Source organism: Cebidichthys violaceus, unplaced genomic scaffold (genome assembly GCF_023349555.1).
Source record: "Cebidichthys violaceus isolate CVI_PGR_0920_01 unplaced genomic scaffold, fCebVio1.0.p SCAF_15, whole genome shotgun sequence".
Classification (NCBI taxonomy): Eukaryota; Metazoa; Chordata; class Actinopteri; order Perciformes; family Stichaeidae; genus Cebidichthys; species Cebidichthys violaceus.
The window spans coordinates 5449830-5473027 of NW_027176318.1; the positions used below are offsets into that span (position 1 = coordinate 5449830).

At 42.6% G+C, this 23198-nt stretch overlaps 1 protein-coding gene across 2 annotated transcripts in view; it reads right to left on the reverse strand.

The window, feature by feature from the left end:
- The window catches only part of odad2 (outer dynein arm docking complex subunit 2), a 42566-nt gene extending 25884 nt beyond the window's left edge, over positions 1-16682 (reverse strand). For both annotated transcript variants that reach the window (XM_068709475.1, XM_068709474.1), the window contains exons 1-10: positions 16624-16682; positions 15295-15524; positions 14793-14950; positions 14258-14450; positions 13963-14069; positions 13298-13434; positions 10891-11007; positions 5977-6194; positions 5263-5412; positions 4131-4284 (exon numbers count right to left, since the gene is read on the reverse strand). In XM_068709475.1, coding sequence (XP_068565576.1) covers positions 4131-4284; positions 5263-5412; positions 5977-6194; positions 10891-11007; positions 13298-13434; positions 13963-14069; positions 14258-14450; positions 14793-14950; positions 15295-15506 — 1446 coding nt within the window. In that variant the 5' untranslated portion in view covers positions 15507-15524; positions 16624-16682. The remainder of the gene's footprint in view (positions 1-4130; positions 4285-5262; positions 5413-5976; positions 6195-10890; positions 11008-13297; positions 13435-13962; positions 14070-14257; positions 14451-14792; positions 14951-15294; positions 15525-16623) is intronic.
- Positions 16683-23198: the final 6516 nt, after the last annotated feature.

The window sequence follows — 23198 nt, forward strand, 5'->3', positions numbered from 1 at the left end:
ATATGATCAAAGTCATTAGAATTTATCCTCTGGGGACCTTGACTATGCGTAGCAAATTTTGAAGCAATGCATCAATAGTTGTCAAGATATTTCACTTTGAACCACAGCCTCATAGTGGTGCAAAAAGTAAAACCAGGGGATCACCTAAATCTATACTCTGGGGACTATGAATGTCTGCACAAAATGTCATGGAAATCTATCCAATAGTTATTGAGATAAGAAAGTCTGGACTAAAGTCCGACATACCCACCAATTGACATTTGCTTCCACAGAGGCAAGCAGAACGTGTGGATAAATGCAATAATACCAAAGTAGAAGAAGTGACAGAAAATGAATAGCTAATGACAGGGAATATTGCAAAAAATATCACTAAATAGCAATAATTATGCTACTACAGTCATCTCTACAATAACACATCCCATTAAGACAATTCATTGGAATACCACTATGGAATTTGCAGCATGCTATTAATGAATAAAATACTCATTAATCACAAGTTCAATGGCAGCTCATCTAGTAATGATTAAAGATAGTTGTCTGGTTGAATTACACAATGAAAAATGGATTTAGAAGAATTGAACTAGTGCGAGGGATCAAATTCCATTCAAGAGATGAACTCAACATCAGCCACTTAAAGATGCTTTACGCATTTAGTTTCTTCCTTTACTGCAGGTGTCTCGGTCTGACCTACTAAATAGCCGATGCATTTCCCACTACTGAATGGAGGTCTTATTCTTGTCTGGTTCCTCTGGAGCTGCAGGCTGGATTGTGCAGACACAGACTGCCCTGCATGAGCCTCTCCAGGCCTATAAATCACAGCACTAAGCACATGGGAGAGGGGATGGGGTTAAAAGGGCTGTCAATGGTACCCGGTTGACCTCAGGCCCTTTTTCTGAATACAGGTTTTTGTTTTTTTTGGTCTATATTTTGTGCGTGAGTGTGTGTTTTGGCTTGGACTACATGCCAGCGGGGCTAAACGTGCATATTGAGGATAAGTGCTCAGATATATAAGAGCGTATGTCTGCGATGCTGGACTGGTGACAGGTGGACTCGGGCCACTGCCAGCGCTTCATAGAGCTTAGTGTAAGAGGGAAGTAGTGGCGTCTTGGCGGAGGTCGAGCCAGAGAGGATGCATGAGGTTTCATACTTCTCTGCAGTCTGCAGCAGACTTAGAGGGAAGGCTACTAATGACGAGAACAAACCCAATCTCCTGCTCTATAATGGAAAGGTACTGTAGGGATATAATGAATGATTACTGGTTGCTCCTAGCTTCATATTTGACATAGGATCTCCTATAACATAAAACTTGATCACTTAATAGGCCTCTCTGTCATAAAATGAGTGCAGTGAGCGCTGAGCAAACGTCTAGTCGGGTCTTTGGATTGAAAAGTGGCTTAACTCATGAGAATGCAATGATGCAATTATTGCAATAAATTCTCCAGATTAGACATGTTGTAAATGCATCACAGGCACTAAAAATCTAATGTTTTAATTGAGTGCTGTAGTTGTTAAAACAAGCATAAAAAAAAAAGGCCGTTGTACATAATTAGCTACAAATTCACTTCTGTTGAGCCAGTACCGGCTCTTGCACACTGGAGACAGAATTAGTTTTAGTGTCGCAATTAGTAGAAGAGTTCTCATGAGGGGGGAGCAGGGCAGTAGTACTGTGACTGCCCAGCAGAGGGGGAGCAACCTTAATGAGGGTTGAACTCAATACCATGTGTGTCAAGGGCCCAGCTCAGCTTGTTTGGCTGCAGTACTTTTTACATTTGAGGTAAATGTATAGCAATAGAAACACAATCTTAAAGCAATGGAGAAAGGCTACGTTCATAGTGACACTCTTTAAAAGCAGTCTGGTGAATTATTTCATTGTGACTGTTCAGAAAAAGATGATTACAAAGTCATCCGTTCAGTGAAAAGGAAAAAAAAAAAATCAAACTATGAACACTCTGTATTGGAATGTTCAACAGGTAAGTAGTAACATATTGTGTATCAGACACAATATTTACATCTGCGAGAATATGAAAATTGTTTTGTGTTTAGAGAGCCACAGGCCGACCTAACTGATAGCAGCTGGAGAATTTTGCTTTTATTTGAAATGACACAAAATACTCAAATAACATTTGTGGCTTCGTTGCTCAACTTACCGCTTGAAGTTATTCAGTCCTGACCAGTAAAACAGCTCTTTATTCTTTTTTAGCAAAGCTGTACTGCAACTTAGCTTTCCAGTCTGGTTTATTGAAGGCCGGTGTGCTGTACACGTAACTATATATTTACAGAACACAGCCTTTCAAATGTATATAGGTTCAAATATAAAGTATGACCAAATGTTTGCTTGTACTATGGCACTGATGCATTACAGACTGGAATTAGTAGGATGAATTATGTTATGTCGGTGTGTTACAGACATGCACATGTAAATGCACGCTTCCTAGACACAGGCTGAAATCTGCATGCTGGAATTTTTGTGTGCGACCATGTAAACCATTTTACAAGCACAGATCTCCAGTCATACGAGTATAAAAACAAACACATCGGAACCCTAGGCAAACATTCCTCCATAAATATCATTAAAACACAAAACAGAACATCCATGTGTCGCTTTATGAAAGTGTTCGACTTCCTAGAGTACAGACGGCTGTCTATAGTACGAGGGGAAAGGGGGGGGGGGGGAGATCTCCTCCTAAAATAAAACAGATATTTAACTTGGCTCATGGTAAGTTTCAGAGTCTGATGGTAATGATATTATAAAATGACTACTGGACAAACCCCATAAATAACTCTGCTGTGTGGTTTCCAGACAGATAGAACGCTGGGACATGTTGGTTACTGCAGGGCTGCATCTCATTGAAGCAGGAACACACACACACACACACACACACACACACACACACACACACACACACACCAGCCTAAAGCTCACACCACAATCCCGCTGAAAAGCACAAAATATACAAACCAGTGAGGTTTTTTTTTTTTTTTTTATCTGAATTTGCCCCTTTCATATCATTTACATCTTCTATTTTTCCTCTCTGGAAAGCAGTAGCTGCGTGCTTTCAGAGTGGGAATTTCCTCCCATTATATTCTATTTTGCTAAGCTAAAAATATCTATCTGGAGATCTTAAACTTTACAGCGGTGTAAGATTTACTCTGAACGATCCTATTTGAGCCACAGAACACAAATCTGCTAGTGATATCAAGAAATCTCGTACTGTGCAAAAATATGCAATGCAGACTACTATTACACGCTGAAATAACATCAAGCAATTCAATTTGAAGCCGCATTTAAGGTATTTTTTGCTGTTAAATAGAAGGGGACAACTTTGCAACGTGCGGAAAAGCAGATTCCTGTCAAAATAAAGTTAACGCAGTCTGTTGTAATAAAATCTGTCTGAACGACACTGTCCAGATAAACAGATAATAGGGATCTTTGAGTGAGTAAGGACGGACGATCTCTAAGTCAAGTGGTCGGAGGCGCTCCCAGCCAGTCTGGGTCAGTGGCGTTTTTTTTATCCTCTTTTCTTTTCCTTCCATGTTTTGACACATTAATATTCACCATATGCCCTGTCAGACCTATCACGGGCGCGCTTCATTTTCATGCTTCTTGCGGTGTGGGCAAACAGTGCGTACAGCTGCTCCGGTGCCGTCAGACAGCTCTTTCCCCTGCGCCTTGGCTCACATTTGCAACCAAACAGGCCTGTGTCAAAAAACCAGGAATCCACGAGCCGAGCCAACCACTTCAATAAGCATCTCCCTACGAAGCGCCGCTTAATAGAATATATGTACTTATATCTGATCTGACATCATTTTTTTTTGTATTGAGTGGCACCTTGATATGACTGAGGTTTTGATTGGAAAACTGTCATGATACCAGCTATTCAAAGTTTTGCTGCACCTCCATGCATTGCAGCTCTGAAGATGTTTTTTGAAATTTGAATACTGACTCGGGACAGCATCAAAACTGTTGAACAGACGGCTGGAAAAGAGCATGGACGTTACTGCTTCCTGTCAGTTGTGGCCTGCCCTAGCCCTCGGCTAGCGGTACGGCTCTCTGTACGAATCACTATTTTTGGGGGTTAGAATTCTTCAAGAGGAAGGAAACAGTGGTGTGCCAGGTAACGTGCCCCCACCTTGAGGTACTTGACCAGTTTCTGGATCTGCCAGTATTCAGGAGGCAGGTCTGTGTTACTCTCTGGACGGCGCTCTGGCTGCTCCTCCTCCTCCTCACTCTCAGCTGAACTCTCGCTGAAAGGGTCCACTGGCACAGATCCTGCCGGGGTCTTACTGCACCAAAAAAAATTAAAAGAGCAGATAATAGTGCACTTTTGACCGCAGATAACAATCCACAAAGGTGTGGGATAGTGTAACGAGTAACACAATACATAGCCGGACAAAAGGAGGGAGTTTAATATTGTGAAATCTCTTTTCCGGTGTTTTAAATGGGAAAAACATCATGGTCATCCCACACAAGGAGACCCATTAACGATTTTGAGATTCAAGTGTCAAGTTTGAACTTCCTCAGAATCTAAGCAGCAGGGAAATAAAGAGTGGAATAATGTCATGGGAGGACTGGAGCCGTCATCATCACATACAGAGGGCCATTGATGCAAACAGAAGTGCAGATGGCTTTTCCAAGCTGCTCGGGCCACTTGGATAACAGTATCCTGAAAGTCGGGAGCTGTGGAGCAATGAAATTTGGTATACATATTCAGATGAGGCCGCTGAGAGACAGTTCCCATGTACGCACAAATAGCATTTCCAGGGGAGCGTAGTATCAGAAGGAACCCGCCGATATGAGGGAGTGTTTTCAAGGGAGAAACATGATAAACGCCGGACCGAACGAGGCCTACACACTGTCCCGGGTGGTGTGCAATTCACATTGAGTGAATGTGAATTGCACACCAGTGAATGAGCCCCGGGGTCTTTACTGCGAGTACGCTAACCGGTGAGCACCAAAGAATGCTATCGGTGAACAGTGGCTATGAGTGGATTTATGATGCTAGGAGTCTGTATGCATTGGCAGACGCAAGTGTGGAGACAGCTGAGGAGGTGTAGCTGCCAAGAGCCGGAGGAAGAAAAGGCCGTTACACGGGTTCTTCGTCAGTACAGTGGTTAGTGTGAATGCAGGTTACACTTTCCACAACAAAACTTGTAAAACGACACTTCCTATCAGTTCCTAAACCGTGTATAGGTTAACCCCCCCCCTGTAGAAAATATTCCTTACAGATTCTGATAAAAGGGGAACTGCTTTGGGACACTTACATTTTCTGGGAGGACTGGCGTCCAGGTAAGGAGGACACAGAGAAGTCTGCTTTCATCTTGCCCTTGGCTCCCGCTCCCAGCTTTTTCTTCTGTATTTCACCAGACGTCTCCTCTCCGGAGCTCTTACTCAGTTTCTTTTCCTCTGCTTCACTATAATGATGTAAAATAAGAGTCATTACGCCTGCTTCTATTTTGAAAATGGTTATTTTTCTAACATAATCATTATTTAACAATTCGTGACAAGGGTTCAGCGGGCATTTTCTTTTTTTAAGCAATTGAGACTTTTATCGTGAGCCAGTTTCTCTTCAAATGGGTATAGTTATCACAAGGTACAGCTGCAACAGCTCAGCCCTTGCTAGATCTATTTATCAATCAAAGACCATATGTGACAGATCTTTTTGGGATTGTTTCTAAGACTTTTTCCCAACATTTCTGTCTGTAATAGGGCAGAAAGGGTTTCCACACTGTGAACGTAACCATTAACGTAATCAGGAACACTTTCACTTGCCCTTAAAATGTGAAAAACCATATAACGGTCTCAATATAATGTGCGACTGCTGGCAGACATGCCGAGCACATGTGCCGGAAGCTTGGCATCGCCGTCGTCTGAGGCTCATCTCCTCAACAAGAGGGATCCCCCCCCCCTCCTCGCACGGCGCGCGGTAGCCTGAAGATATTTCAGGACACATCTTAACGGGAGGAATCATCACATACCCGCACGGAGACACGAGACCCAGATTCTTCCACCTCGGACATGGTTCATATTTCTTCTCGCCGCCCGCCTTGTTCAGCGCTTGCTGTTGCCTCCCCTTCTCATGCACATTCTTTTCCTGTTGCTCGTGAGACCTCTGGGGTTGGCCCTGTTCCTCCGCATCAACCGATTCCACATGCTGGATCTTTTGCGTTGATGGAAGTTCTTGAACTGCAAAATCCTGTTGGTAAGTGGAAAAAGACAACGACCGGAGAGTAGGGGGGGGACCTCTTTCAATTTGCACCAAAATTCTAGCTGTGAGATGTACAATACATGATAGTTAGTAAAAAGAAAAACTGCATGCGCTCGGGTTGTGCATCTCTCTGAATGATGCTTATTACAACAAAAATTCTGAATGTATTTTCCTCCATCCCCCCATTTGATATGATGCCTCTCTCTTCATTATGTGAGACACATTACATATTATTTGTCTGGCAAAGTGTTGGACCTTTCACTCCCAGAACAGGCATATAAAAAAAAAAAACAGGGCAGTATCAGTGACACATGAAAAACATAAAATTCCCATAAAAGCCCTTTCTGAACAATATGCAGACCCGCATAACAATTTCCGTCTTTATTGAGGCTTTGGAATAGAGTAACACTTTCCCATTGCTTTACACAGAAGAGGTCCCCCTCTGTTAATTGGCCGAACAATATCAAAAAGTTTATTGTTTCTGTGCATTCCTCCACCTAAAACCTCGCAGCTTGGCACAGACAAAGCAGTGGCTTTGTGTCACTGTTATTCACTTCTGATTTAATTTTTTTCTGAAGTCTTGAAGGTCTTTATACCAAACTTTACAACCTACATACGAATGCCAACAAGACACATATGAATGGTTTGCAGGCGGGAGAATTTTTTAATCACAGACACCTGCTCAGCAGAAATAGCTTGTCATTTGTTATTAGGGGGCTCAACCGTTTTTTAAGGGCAGGGAAAAAGAATTAGGAGTTAAGTATTTCTATGGCTCGTGTTGCCAAGCATGCCCGATCCCTTTTCCAAAGACTTGTTTTTCATAAAACACACAGCGACCTGCCATTGGAAACATACAAGTCAATTCACCGCAGAGCCACAGTCTGACTTTATTAGTCAAAGCGACCTTCTTTACTTCTACTGTATGTGACTCCATGCGCTCACACAGAGGGGAACACTCCACACTCCACACATGCCACGGTAAAAAGTCCTAATACAGGTGCCTCTCTGCTTCTGAGAACACTACAGGCCTGGACAGAAATGCTTTTGTGAGCAAGACTGACGCCTGCATTTGTAAACTCCAAAAAACTATTTTAATAGCAGGTGACATTCAATCCCTGGCACTTTTCTTATTTCTTCATTTGACTGCTAAAACATAAACTCCAACTATTTACATGTGCTTGTGGTAGACTAGATCTAATTACTTGATCCGCACTGATGGAAAATCAGCAGGGCAGCAAATCTGAAGCCACTGGCCATAAAACATCTGTCAGTGGCGAGATTCAAGCGGCCTCTGCTGACTGATTATGACAGTGAGGCGGTCTATATTAATTTCAGGATGTGAATAACAAAAACAAATCTCCAAACGCGGGGAGTTTTTTTGCTCTTCAGTGAGCGTCTTGTGCATGCAAATACGCCGCATGTCCAATTCCTAATCACGCCGTGATGTCAAAACAAATCCACGACACAGAACAGAGAGGGCGAGTCTGCTTCCTCCCCGGGTTGCAGGCCTCGGCTCCTTTTGGCTGCCTCTGCTCGTTTGATTGAGGCTGTCTAATCTAATCGAACCGTTTAAAAAAAAGACCTGCTTCCTCACTTTGGAGTCGAGCAGATACGTTTGGAGATTAGGTGTTGTTATCTTTGGCTATCACCTTCTACGTTTGGGCTCTCTGCGTTGCAATCAGGGAACCGAGCCGGAGTCGTGCGAGATTGTGTTTCTGACGGACACCGCCCGCCGTCCCTCTCCCTCCAATTAAAACTGGAATGGATCACGTCCACGAGAGCGACCGCAATTACTTAATATCTCAGACGCGGGATGCACGTTGCGCCGTCTGATTGCTGTCGTCAGCAATCAATCAAACGAGTTTCAAAGCGCTGCGTTTTCCCCGTTGACCCCCATCATGTGAAGGTGATTAGCTCGAGTGGAGGCAGGGAGAAACTATTCGGCGGCGAGAGTGAAACAACATTTACGGGACAGTGCGAGCCACATATCAAAGGAGTTGAAGAATCCAGAAGAAAAAGATCTTGACAATGATTTGTGCCCCCACAAACTGGTTCGCAGCAATTTTTACTGCGGCTGTCCGTCATTTTTAGATCGTTCAGACTCGAGGCATCACTCTTCACACAGAGCTCGTAAAACATAAAAGCCTCAATGTCTTTTTTTACACGCTTCAGCCTGGCACTACTCATTGGTTTATTAAAGTCTTTACTAACCCCATTCCAGCTTACTATACCACGGAGCAATGACAACTTCACACATACAATGGAGGCGCTATTCCACCGTGTATGCTGTACGGTATAATCTTTGTAAAACTCAACTTGGTTCACTCGGTCACTGTTCCCTTATGCTAGACACTCAATAGGTTAAGGGTTATTTTCTCATCCATAAAATAAAGAGCGTTGCAATGTGGAATTGTCAGCTAAAAGTAGTAGTGCATGCTAAATGGACTTGTACTTGTATAAAGCTTTTCAAGTCTTCCGACCACTTAAAGCACTTTAACACTACATCTGAGCCACGGTCGCTCTAAACCAACGCTCAACATAACACTAAAGCAACAGACTAAATTAAAGCTGCACAGCTTTCCTCATTTGATATGATCAACCTGCCACATACATGCCACGCACACTACTTTTCTTCTTTCCCTATGGTGCGTACATGGTGGAGGGTACATGCAGTGCACCATACAGTGAAGAGGAAGTGATTTCGAAGCCTAAGAGTCTACAGCCACGCGAGCAGTGCTTTAAGCTAAATTCTAATGTTCAGCAGACACAATGTGTTCACCATTGTAGTTTAGCATGTTAGCCCGCAAACGTTCTCCGATTATCACTTAACACAACATACAGCTGAGGCTGATGGGAATGTCTTTGGAGGTATTTGATCATAAATCTACGAAGTGTTGAGAGGAAAGTGAGATAAAAGAGTCTGATCGAAATTGTTTTCTCTCCTGTGTTTATGACTTAAAAACAGGTGCAAAAATGCTTCCGCCAAGATATGTTTCAAAATAAGTTCCTCAACAAAAGGAATCATCTGTGAAACAGGTGAAAAAAATGTTTTTAGTGTTTGTTGTTGCAATACCCATGGTGGCCACAAGAGGCTGAAGTGCATCACAACCTCGTGTAAAAATAAATCATGTTTGCTTTCACTTTTAATTTACATAACTTGGTAACACACAATATTGTATTGTAATATTTGTTAATACCTTGTGCTTAGAGTGCATGGAGAAATAAAAATACTCACCTGGAAGAAAACATTTTCAAACAATGTTTTTCATCTGTCAAAATGTTGTTTTTTTAAACTGCTTTCACAGATGAAAAAAAAGCAACTCATGAAAATGATCCTAGCAAAACTTTTTTTTCAGTTGCCTCTCAGGGTTCCCGTATAAATCAAAGTACAGGACAAATTAAAATGTTATGATAACATGAATATGGCACTACATGAAAAGTCAGTTTGGGCAACAAAGTCATAATAACTTGACATGTTGTCAAATCCACCTGGTAAATGATGAGATATATACGGTATCACTGGAAGAGTGAAAACTTGCAGGTGGTGTTAGAGGGGAAAAAAGAGTCATTAGGATTTAATCCTCTGGGGACCATGAACGTGTGTTAAAACAAATGTCAATCCATCCAATAGTTGATTTAAGTCTGGACCAAAGTAGTGGACCAACTGACTGACATTTCCATCCATAATGTTTGCAAACGAATGGCTGTTAAAGACAACTTACATCAAATGTACAGCAGTGATCGTATAAATGAATCCTTGTGTGGAAAAACCCCATGGGGCAACTCAAAAAGCAGTTTTGTTTTGTAAAAAGCATTTCTGTTGTCTTTTGTACTGAAGGCATTTCTATTTGAGTAGTTCTGCGAAATCATCCGGCCCTTTGTTTAAAAAAATAATAAATGCATCTCTGTGTCAATCCTGTTGACATCTGTAAATCCTATTAATCGGACAGTTGTAAATCTCTCTTTAAGAGCCAGGTTTTCCCACATTTACATATTCTGAATCATATTTACTCTATATTTTATTGAGAATGACATGATAACAAATGGAAAATCCAAAATCGATGCTACGATTCTTTAAAGACACGAGATCGACACAAAGCAGGCAGTGAGCGGAAGGTGATCCGTAGATGTTTCGATGATGCCACATTTTCCAACAAACATCAGCGAGAGACAGATCAGATTTTCAAATGATTAACAGATTTTTGGAGCGCAGCTGGAATCTATTATTGAGGCGATTTGTTATGTCGTCAAATTACTACAGCAGGAAGTAGCACTACTGAATAAATCACGCGTATTGCAATGTCTGGAAATGAACGCAAGTGTCTGTCTGTCTTTGCATGTGAGTGTATGCCGGGGGGGGGGGGGGGGGGGGCTGTTTTGATGTTGGAACAAGGACGAGGTCGGTTTCAGAAATTTTTCAGCACAGTGACAACCAGACACTAGCTCACTTGCGTGGAGCAGCACAGACACTGATTACACAATCCTCACTCTGTTTACGCATGTGAGTCACACGGCATCAGCGATCAAATCAGAGGCTTGGAGAGAAGGACCTTGTTCGTGGGACAAAGAGGCATTTCAAACACCCACGCGTTGCGGCTATGAGAGCTAAAACCCAAGGCTACGAAAAAAAAAAGAGGCCTTAATGCGTTGATGATAATTGCATCTGCCCCGCGTTCCACTGTACCTGCTCGCTTGTGTTCTCTGCAAAATGTGGAGATGTGCTCTTCAGAAGAGTTCCCAGGTCCTCGAACGTATCACTCGCTCGCTCGTAGCCGCTCTCCTCCCCCTCCTGTTTTATGCCCTGTGAAAACACAGTGAAAAACAGCTTCATTAATTCTAAAAACCACAATTATAATTTGACCCACATGTCGGCTGGAGTAGCTGAGGTTAGAAAGCTCGGAGTATCTCCAGGCAGCCTTTAGCGAGGAAGTGTAAAAACCATGTAAACCGCTGAATTAGGTTTAAGACACTGCTGCTCTTTGAGGTTTCATTTGCATCAATGTCACCCGTTTCGGGTTTGAGGTTGTAGTTTTTTTCACCTTGGCCGAACCATTTCCAGGTGAAGAAACAAGAGGAAGGAGGCCTATGGCTTGTCAGCAATGTCAGGGGAAAGAGTGAAAGGTGCTGCAGCACGCAAAATCCTCTCTTAGAAATGATTGCAAACACATTCAGAGAGATTCCTGGATTTTGGCAAGTATTTGGAAGCTCCGTATGCAATAGCACACTTAGGGACTTTTGAGGGTGGGTGGGGGGGGGGGGGGGGGCACTTAAATGCCAGATAGATTTTCTTTTTACCTTACAAATTTAAGGTATATTTATGAACATAATAGTTTGAGTTTGTCACCTGATCATGAGTAAAAACACAAGCCTTACACAGAGATTATATTAAGAGACTTTTAACAGCATCAGAACACAGAAGTAACTTACACTTTGTTGTTGTCTAGTGATAGCCGATTTTGTATTTTCAAACTTTTCTTCAACTTTTATAACGTTATTGGTGATCTGCTCTTAATGACTGCACAGGCCCAGTGGCTGAAGACGTTGGACGCAGAATGCCACTGTGCGCTACATGCAGGGACGTACGGTCCGGGGAGGCAGGTGAGGCAGAGCAACAAATAATGCTAAAATAAAATAAATATTAATATTTCTGTACTGATCTGTGATATAAATGTAATTTCTGTATGATTCCAATCATTTTCATAATCAAAATTGCTGAATTTGCGCATGTCCTGTTCAAACAGAGGAGACAGTGAGGCGAGGCAGACGAGCTGAGCCTCACCTCAGACTGTGAATCCTCACTAACTGGGTTGAGATTGTGTCTTTTTCTTTCTCATTGTTTGTCACCACTGTAATATCAAAGACACTTTTATTATATGTCCTTTCTTTACATAGAACAGGTAATGTATTTCACGTCTGTTTAGAACATATTTAGTGTTGCTGATCTGACAGAAACTGCAGTGAAAAAGCACAGAGAGGCAAACACTACTCTGCCTCAAAGAAGAGGGCGAGCGAGAGCCCACGGGTCGGGTTCATGCTTGTTCTGTCGTTGCTCTTCTTCTACACTTCTCTTCTTCTTCTACACTTCTCTTCTTCTTCTTATATTTTGCTTTGACGACAAGAATGTAAGATTCTATAGCCAAGCTTAAAAATGTCTCAAAAAACAAGGAAATATGAACAAATCAACAGCAATTCAACGTCGGACAGGTAAAGTAACCTTTTATGTGTTTGTTGTTCTCTTTATACATCCTGGTTGTTACACAGATTATCGTGGAATCTCACGATGTTCGCGGGTGGCGGCCGCGAGCGCTCCGCTTCTGAAACGCTCCCGGTGGAATCAAACATGTACCTTAATGTGTGTGTAAAGAATGCTGATATGAAAAACAACCAGTAGTCAATGTACAGGCTGCCAATTGAATGGTGATTTAAGCTTCTCTATTGGGTTCATATATTTGTAAATCTGACTCCTGTAGTGTCAGAGCCTCACCAGTCATGAACCTCACCGCACGTCACTGTAGCTACATGATATTACTGGGTGTGGTTGTCTTGCAGACCACTGCACTTTGTTTAAACACCGCATACAGCTGGAACAATGTAAAAGGAGACTTACAAATGTCATCAGTGATTACTCTTCGTGAACTCAAGTCAGTTTTTAAGGATGTGGAAAATAAAACTCCTTGGGAATGCCTTTGCGACTAAATGTATTTTATTTCTTCTTTTTTTTTAATTTTGCTACTTTTGGAAACTCGTGTAATATAGCTTATAAACTTAAACTAATATAGATTTTTTTTTAGTTGGCTAAAATACGTTTTTTCACCGCCCCCATCCACAGCAGTACATCCCTTAGCTTCTCCAGACTGGGGGCGTGCCGACCGCCATCTACTGCAGGTTATGACACCGACTATGGATAAGTACCTCATATAACCCCACTTTAAAACAGCCAAACTATGACGTTAACTGACTGTACAGTGATGGATTGGCCTACAAGAAATAATTTTTTTATGAACATCTCCTCACACAGAAATAGGACACAATATTGGGTTGACTGTTGCAGCTGATCCACAGTCCACAGTGCTTCATCTTCCTCGTCTTACCCCGTTGAGAAAGACTCCAGCTGTGCTGCAGGTGATGTAGAGGGTCTCAGTGTCGCAAGGCTCGATCACAAGGTAACAAATCTCATTAAGGGCCTGTCTCCACGGAGGGGCGCGGCAGCCGTTTGAAAATACATAATCTAAAAGAAAAGCAATAAAGAAGATGGCAGTTAGAATAATCTCGCAGAAACCTTTAATGCAGCCTGACAGCAACAACACGCTTGTCTCCAAAGGAAGAAGGAAGCAGTGGAGCAAAAACAGAGAAATCATCACAAGTGCCTGGACTGCTAAAGAGGATGACGAGGCACACCGATGAGCACAGGTCTGAGAGGTAGTTTCACTTGCAATGTAAATCATCAGCTAAAAACAGAGTCATTTTCTAGTGACACTATCATATTTTACGTTTGGTTGTGAGAGTATTTTCATAGACCGCGTCAATTCAACATGAGAAATAGGGACTTGCTTCCACCACTTGGTGTGCACATGCTTTGTGAGGCCTCAATGACTACGTGCGCTGACTAACGACTTGGTAAACTGGAATCTGACAAGACATAATGACTTCCACACAGACTCCTTTTTTTTTTTTACGCTTTGGAATATCCAGCATTAGCGTTAAATAGCAACTGCTTTCGTTGCGACGCAGTGAAATGTGGAGAGATAATTCAAACCTGATGTGTATCGAACCGACTTCAACACCCTCTTTTCCCCCCCGCTGCAGAGCCGTTTCAACAGCTCCACTTCATTCTTCACCGCGCCGGGGTCCAGCCCGACTCGTCTGGGATGAAAGTGTAGAAAAACAAAACAAAACAAACGTCCAATTCATTCACGGTTTCCTTTATTTCTAAAACCCGCTGCTTCTTCCAATCAAAAACAACCACATGTTGCATGTTGGAAACTGGTTAGGTCTGAGTGGAGGACAGCCGTGGAGGATGGATAGATGATGGAGAAGGAAGAAGCACCTACCCGTCTATCTCTTTGAGGCACTTGTTGAGGAGCTGGTTATCCATATTTTGGAGCAAGAGGAAAAGCTTGACCGTGTCTTGATCCTCCTCTTTCACTTTGTCTTCCAGACTTCGCACATCTGTGTGGGCATCGTGCTTCTCCAGGATGCTGGCAAAGCTGGGACCAAGAATCTTCACCACGGGGTCTCTATTTTCTGAGCAATGAAGGAGGTTAGCCTTAGCGAATCTTCAGATTACCCCAAAAATGAGTTATTTTGAACTAACAATTCATTTTTCCTCAACAACAGTTTTCCTCTTTCTTTTTTTTTTTTTTACTACATCAATCATGCATTCCGTCATTAACTTATCTTTTTTTTGGCAGCAGCACTAAGCTAAATGCATATATGTAAAGTCACCAATGGCAGTATAATTGTGTGGTTGTAGAGAATAACTTGGGAGGACAAATAAATGAAGTCTGTGGGTTATGGAGGTATGTCAGTGGCTGGACTACTTAGTATGCAAATTAGATGCAAATCTCCTGTGGTCATCGTGCTTACCTTGGAGACATGCTTGAACCTCCTCCAGCTTCTTATCATCTGCCAGATGAACTAGTTTAGAGAGCTGGCTGAAGCTGCGCACATAAACAGTAGGAGGGGAGAGCTGCAACAATGGACGCCCTTCGCTGTCTTTCTCGTGGGACTGTACATCCGAGTCACTGAGGAGAAAACAAACAAAACTTCACTTTTATCCGTATTATTACTTTTTCATACTAGATAAATGCCAACGCACTCAAGGAAGAGCAGAGTCTGTATTTTTGTTTTTGTACTTCCAAGCTACGGGATGCAAAGCACACGCTGAAAGTCGACCAGAACTTCTGATGAAATAAAATGGAATGTACTCAGTCTAACTGAAGCTGAAAAACAAATTAATTATAGCCTACTGCTTTGAGTAAAGCCAAGGTAAAATACATTTGGACACCATGGTGACAGCATATCCTGCACAGGCACGTAATACCGAAAGCACCGGCCAACCAGCTGCCGGCCTCATGATTAGACCAACCTGATGTCATAGTCTGTTTTGAAATCAGATGCCACTAAAGTGGTACTCCACCGGAGAGGCTCATCGAACACATGCTCGGCCTCCTGTGGGTGTCGGGAGCTGAAGCGCTCCACAAAGCGCAGGACCTCTTTCAACAAGGACTCATTCATTGGCGTGAGCTCAAGTTTGCCAGAGCTGGTCCACTGGGCCGCCCTCGTCAGTGATGACCCCATGGCACCGGCTGGGATATTCTGAAAGTAAATATTAAAAAACAGCAACATCTTAAACAGTGTGTGGCTGATGCTTCTTAACTTTACACTTTTGATCAACTTTGGGCTCGGGGCCCCATGTGGAAATACTAAGAAAAAAGGCATTTAATTGACCGCCATAAAATGAATCTACTTTGATAATGCTTCTCAAGCGTGAGGATTTGCTATTTTTCTTTTCTCTTATGAGGTAGTGATTTGAATCATTTTTGGGGTTTGGACTTTGGGTGAAGGGAATCGTTAGGAGCTGAAATGATGAATTGAGAAAATAATTGTCAGATTAATTCATAATAAAAAAGAATCACTTGTGAAAGAACTATTAAATTTTCTGTCAAAAATGAAACAAGCTATGTTTAACGTGTGTAATGTATGCTTATATACCATTAAGGAGTCAAAGCCTTTTAAGGAATGGCCTTCAATAGCATGTCATACTAATATTTATGTGACAACTTAAACGCTGGTACGGTTTAAGATCTTCAAAATGGGTCAAAGGGCCATGAAAAGGTTTAGAAACTCGAAAATATATTATCCTAAATCCTTAGGGCTTTAACCTGACTGTCATGTCACTCAAGCACATTTTAATAAAACTATCTGTCACCCTATTTCACCCGTTTTTATTACCTTTAAGTAGCTTTTCTCAGACACTACAGGGTATTTTCTCACAGCACACCTGTATGTTGAGAGCTGGGTAACGTTATATAGAACGGCAATATGAAATATATAAATAAAAACTAACGTTAGCTATGAGGACGTTATGTTCATGGTGAACAAGTTAATGTTGGGAGTTGACAGTAATGTATTTACTTCAAATGAACTTAACATTGTTCTAGTTATACCGTTTGAATATGTGCGCACATGGCGTCACTTGCTGTGCAATTTGTCAAGTCCCTCGTCTTTACGTTAACGTCGACGTTTAGCGTTAATGCTGGTAGTTTACGCTTTAGCCCCGTTAGCAGAGCTGATAAAACAGCCTTTTGCTAACGTTACGACAACCCGTTACAACTTCCCCTCGTCAAAAACACACGCGTCACATGTATCTAGCATGATTTGTTACGTTTACACGTGTACATTAGAGCAAACTTACTGAGTATTTCGAGCTTCTTTTCTATTACAAAACTTTTGATGACAGTTCGCTCTCATAGGTATCCATGGAAACCACACATCCACACAGCTTCATCCACCGCGGTTGGTTGTTGCTACGATACAACCAAATAAAACGGAAAGCGAGTTGGGTCAAAAACGACCAAAGCCAAACTTTGAACTATCTAAATGTAATCCGTATAACTAACACGAGTTATTTAATAACCCACTAGGGATAACTTAACATGACAACAGTGCAATGTGGTGCAATGCAACACAGCAACTCTGCCTTTACTGTATTGTACTGTGTTTCTAGACTGTTAGGAAAGTAGCATATTGATTCGTGGAATGATTTGTTGCTCATACAATGTGTGCAGTGAAATGGTGGGTGGAAAATATATATTAGGAATACAAATACAAATATATAAAAATTATAAATATATGTGCACTAATCTAAGTGTGAAGTCTAACTTTGGACGTGCAGGTGTTGGGACTTGCACGGCCAGAAATTCTAAAATGTCAAGTTAAATGTTGTCATAATAATAAAAATCTCTGTTTGCTTTCCTTTTAGAGTGTCCACATGACCGCGTATTTGAGAGCCTATTTCCTCTCTCACTACTGGTTTGGCAGTGTCCTGCAGACAAACATTGGCTGATGAACACAGTCTATTTGTGTGGATACTCTCTGTTTAGACACAGAATATGAGTTCACTCAGTTCAACGTTAATAAGCCTTATTCTTCACATGGAAAGGCAAAGGTAGATAAAAGCCACCGATACAGACATCTGAATGTTCAAATAGGCAATACCTCTAATCTCTCTTCCACATGTAAAATGAGCACAACATTTTCCCAAATCTCCATTTAAAGTGGATGAGGACAGCAACTTTACATGGTAGCATACAATGAGAATAATTTGCAAGTACGATAAAAGGCAATGCTCAATGGAAGGCAGCTTGTATGATATCAAGCATTCTTCCAGATACATGACATGTCTTTTCAGTCAATGACTAAACCCCTTCCCTCTTAAAGAACATATTTGTGTCTTTATTGTTCCGGCAGATGCCCACCTACGATGTCCTGAGGCTGACCGGAGAGAAAAGGTGTCCCATGGCTCGATGAAAACCACTGATTTCCTCTGGTACTTGCCTCGTCTGGTACACTGTCCTTCAGGAGCGCCAGTGGCGCGGAGACCTATCCATTTCAGCCTGGCGTGCCTGGCTGCACAGCAGGTGGAACTACTTTGTCTCCTAAACCGTTGGGTTAAGTTGGACTGAGCCTGCGTGTAAATCAATCACCAAGGATCCCCCAGGGAGTGAGGAGAGGTAGTAGCTCATCTCTAGCATCAAGAGAGATCCCTCTGGATGTTGTTGTTGTTAGAGGAGCGGATTTATGACTTTGCCTCCCCCCCATTTCAGGTATTTTATTTGGAACAAGGGGGAGCGCTGTCTCCTCTAAATTAAGAAGCATTGAGAATCTGCCTGGTGCTGGAGGCAAGTGGAGCTCAGACACAGACAGAGCTGAGGTAAAGTATATGTGCATCTGCGTGTGTCCCAGTTTGCCCGACTGTGAAGCAGTGAAGAAGAAAGCAAAGGGGAGGAAAAAGAAAAGGGAAGGAAAGCAGGATAAACAAGAGTCTTAATACATCTAACCCGGGGCCTCATTAGGGAGCCTAATTGCTGTTCGTTAACAGGGAGTAAATGAAACGCTCTCCCCAGCCTGGGCCTTTCACAAAGTAAAACAAATAAGCCCCCAGTTCAAGAAGCACCTGCTCGCTCTTTAGATGTCCTCTGACTCAAACTTAATACGGCATAATAAACACAACTGCTTGCCGTGCTTTTTCTCCAATGCTTGAGTTCAGTCGCTGATTGAACTGCACGGAAACCCCGCTGATGACACACTCAGAAAAGGTACCGACCCGGCCTCTTTTTACACATGGACATCGTGATTGCATCCGTTCACAAGTGTGCCCAAATCTCCACAACACTCCATTAACACTCAGAGTAAACACACACAAAAGCTGTGCGTGAGTAGCAAGTAGTGATGATGGGGGGGGGAGGCGTGCAGACTACTGTTCCTGTTCCTGGTTTGAAAGGAGCTGGAGAGCGTATCTCCTGTATTTTTCTTTAACCCCTGCTTTCATGCATGGCTTCACATCCTCCAAAGAGGTCTGATGTTTTTACAGGCTTCGCGTCAAATCTGGTTCAGTGCGCCTCGTGGCCGTGCGGTCGAAGCCAGAGAAAAGGAAACGGGCGACACCGGTTCGCCATAATGAGCACCTGTGAGATGTGTCGCACCAATCCATACGGGGTTCCAAAATAGAGAACACTAAAAGGGACGCTAACAAGAGGCCGTAACCACATCCCCATCGGTTGTAAAAAAGCTCCAGGATCCTGCCTGTGATCTCCCATAATCCTCTGTGTTTTTAGGCACGGAAAAGAGCGGGCGAAGTGCTTTTAAATGGGATTCAGCTTTGTGATGGACAAGAAGCTTCAAGACCTGTTTTTAGGCTTTTTTTAATCTGATGGACAACGATGAGGTCATTCTGCCGTTACAAGTAATTGCCTGGTTTATTGATTGTTTAAATGGGCACTAGCTAGAGAGGCCAATGGAAACTCAAACTGTGAAGAGCGATAACGGAAGCAAAGTCAGTAGTGCCAAAGAAAACTGAACCTAGTTATTCCTAATGCACACACAGCATGAGAAATAGCTCCACATTAACCAATCACTGTGTTATGTTTTGGTGTTATTTTAAAGATTTGGTTTTTTTGGCATTACTGCTTTATTTGTGAGACAGACGGACAGGAAAGGCATGGGAGAGAGATCATCATTGTGTTACCCATCAAAATAAGGCAATCTTGTTTTTATAAAACAGATAAAGAAATGTGTCAAATTGTCCTAAAAGCTGGGTGCAAAATGTTCACAACAAGAAAGTTAATCAAAATCTGTTCTAAATGAGTCTCGGCAAACAAAACCTGATACTGCTGGGAATATTTTTTTTTTATACAACGATATCATTGCTTGAGCTTCTTATGGACATAAACCTGCAATTGTGGTTTTCAAATACTGTGTACAGTACGTATTTCAAGTGGCGATCGCTTAGTGCCAGTGCTTTCTTTGGAAGTGGACGGACGGTCGCCAAATATAGAAGTAACTCAAGATTTATAGCCATGGCGCTTCTGGGGCAAACCAATGACAACGTCTACATCTACATGACTTAAAACACATTTTGTTTGTTTTGGTTGCAGTTCTGCAAAGCGACACATGGCTCCTGTTGGAGAATCATTGAGGCACTCAACAGGAGCTTTTATGTGTTTCCAGAAAAGCTGAGTAAGCCCATGTGACCACAAAAGATATCTTAGAGAGAAAAAAAATCATATTACCATGAACTGGAATATCTCCAGCTCCTCTTGACCGGCTGATACAGTGTATGAAACTGAAGGTTGTCATTTAACGTTTGAAATAGATAAAATAGGAAGCCATGTTAAAAACATGGATGTCACGAGCAGATTTAACGCAGGGGGGGATACGGCTGTGTGCTGCTTCAATACAGAACAGATCATAAGCATGCTTTCAAATTTCAAGACTAGTGAGCTGAGTTGATTAGTGCTGTGCTTAAAGTTTTATGGCTGTTGATGCGACCACTGTATTGACCAATTGGAAGCCTTTTGTTTTCTAGAGCTTTTCCACCAACTGGAAACACATACAGAACACGTAATTCAGAGTAGCTGATTAAAGCTCCACATCTGCAGCGCAGTACAAAGGAAACAACGTGGGGTTTCATAGAAGGTATGATTGCATCATACCGGGCCTGAGTACTACTGCCCCCCCCCCCCCCCCCCCCCCTCTCAGCTTTCACATCATTGATGTTGTTCCGTCAGTTGCATTACGCTTACTAATGATTTTCATTTGGAGAGTATGCCAAGAACGCTTTATCCCACATGGCCGTGCAGTTCAGAGGATGAGATCAGTGCGTGACAGGCGGCGTTGAGAAATGCCCCTCGCAACTCTACTTGCCGACTGAACGAGACAAATCAAACATCTCAGATCATTTGTTCCCTCAGCTGTTGGGTTTTTAAACAAGCTGAAGGCCTCGTTGCTCCTGCACACACACTTCAACAAAGGACTGACGGACTCTTGGAGCTTTTATAGCTCATTTCAATATTACCGTACGTTGCGTGCATTTATGTCTTGCGTTTATCTATTGTATGAATATGTATTGGTCATGTTGACCACTGTTTGCAAACTTTATTGCCCTCCCAGAGCTTTTAAAGACTATCCAAAGCCCTCTCTGCAAGACAGGGCCACAACATTAGGAGCCACTTTAGTTGATATCTCATTGATGTTGTGCAAATTCACTAAGAAAATAGCAATTACATCACCAAAAATCAATGGAGATTCTCATGTCTGGGGCCCCACTTTGCCTGGTTAGTAATGTGGCCTTGGGGTGTTGGACGCTGACCATGTACAGTAATAACAACATTGCGGGTTCAAGTTCGGTCAGGGACAATAGGGCGTGTCATTCCGCCTCTTTCTTCCCTCATGTCACCTCTCTGTCCGCAATCAAAATAAAAGCAATGACGCCCAAACAATTACTTGAAAAAGCAAACGTCAAAGCCGTCTTTCGCCTGGTTCAGGTGAGGATAGGTTGGCCCCACCTTGACCTGTTTACTAGATAAAGGCCTCTAAATACCCTTGAGCTGGCAAAATCCGTTCTGCCAGACCGATCGCGTGGCCTCCGCTCCCCCTTCCACTCGCTCCAGAGATAGCAGCTGGTTCTACTCTTTCAAGACGTTCAGCGTGCTGAAAAAAACAAAAAAAACACAGATCTACCCTTTCTTTTCTTCCTCCCTTCACCTCCTTGCTCCTCTGTCTCCCTCGCTTCATCTCTAACAGCATAATTATTATTTTGAAAGCGCGGTCTGAGAGGCCGTCCAGGTTTTTGGCGCTGCCTCACTCACTAATGCTCGGGGAGCCGTAATACAGTTTGACTTTCGGCGTATAACCTCTCCAGGAAGACATCAGGGGCCCTTTGTTCTTTGCCTCCCCTGTCTCAGGGTGACGGGAGAGCTGAGGTAGCAGCTAAAAAACAGGGAAGCGGGCAAGGCGAGGGGTATTGAAGAGCCAGGAGAGAGAGGAGAGGAGGGAGTGGTGAGACGTTCTTTTTTCTTCTTCTTTTTTTTTGGGAAAGGGAGCGAAGACGAACACGTGGGTGAAAAGAGTGGACCGAGATGAAGATAGATCTTGAGTGGAAGATGGAAATGGAAAAGCTGGGGGACGTGGGCGGGGGAGAGAGAGGGTGAGAACAGACGAAGAGGGCGACTTGTTAAATGTGGTGAGAGGTGAACGAGAGAAGAGGCCGGTCCCCCCTGTCCTCCCGTCCTCCCGTCATTAGAGACGAGGTGCTGCTGGAGACCTTTGTGTTGGTGCAGCTCCAGTGTTGGCGCCAGCAGGCCAATCAGGACAAGAAAGAAAGACAGAGAGAGGAATATCGCTCCTTGGAAATAATGAGACATCCACCGTGAAAGTAGACTTCCTTTTGAACAGACAAATGCAATTTAGAGAGGACTTTGCCTGGAGACAACTCTGTTGTTCATCACATCATTTATTTTGAGCACAGACCAGTACACCTCTGTCACTGCTCTGTGTAGTCTTTGTTATCCTTTTATTCATTTTATATCCAATTAAAGTCATTTTAAAATCTAATTTCTTCCCTTTCTTTGTGTGGTATTTATATGTAGTTAATTATTGTTCCGTAATAAACATATGATCTAAATCTTGTGACCACCCCAATAAAAGCAATATTTACTTAAGACCTGCCCTTTTTGACATTGCTCCACTGCTTTCATATTTAGAGGCCTGGGGAGATACAATTAAACAGGAGAAAAAAATAGAATATGGCCTACTTGAAGTAATCTTCAAGGACTATGCTTATTTGCTTTTTTTGTCGAGGGTTAAGATAAGATAATTATTAGTCCCACAGCGGGGACCCAATACAACTTTCATGTCTGTGCCTAAAATGTGTATTTAATGCACAGATGGTATCAACCTTCGATAAGAGAGTTCATTAATACACTTCTCAAAAGTAATTGTTCAATTGTTAAAAACACTGATTCTGCATTCATATGTAGAATCTGTAGGCAACGGGACAAGATTTTGGCATCGGAAACGTTCTGGGTTCCGTTTGCAGTATGATACGAGTAGTATTGACCAATCACCTTCCAGCTTTGGTTGAATGCAGGTTAACGGTGTGGAGAGCAAGATTACCGATATCTTTTGATGATGATTTAGCTTTTTATTGGTCTAAAATGAGCTTGTCAACTGGTTACTTTTGAAACACTCCGGTCGCACATGTTGTCTCCGAGCTCCAACCCTAGTCTCGCATCTAAAGTTGCTGGAAGTGACTGCAAACAATGAGCAGCACACGACAAAGGAAGCTTTGGACCTGGACATCTGCTGGCTTCACTGGAACGCCAGTAATATAGCCCCTTGCACACAATTATACTTCTTTTTGCAACCAGAGGAGTCGCCCCTTGATGGCCATTAGAGAGAATGCAATTTTTTAGGCCCTTACGCATTGGC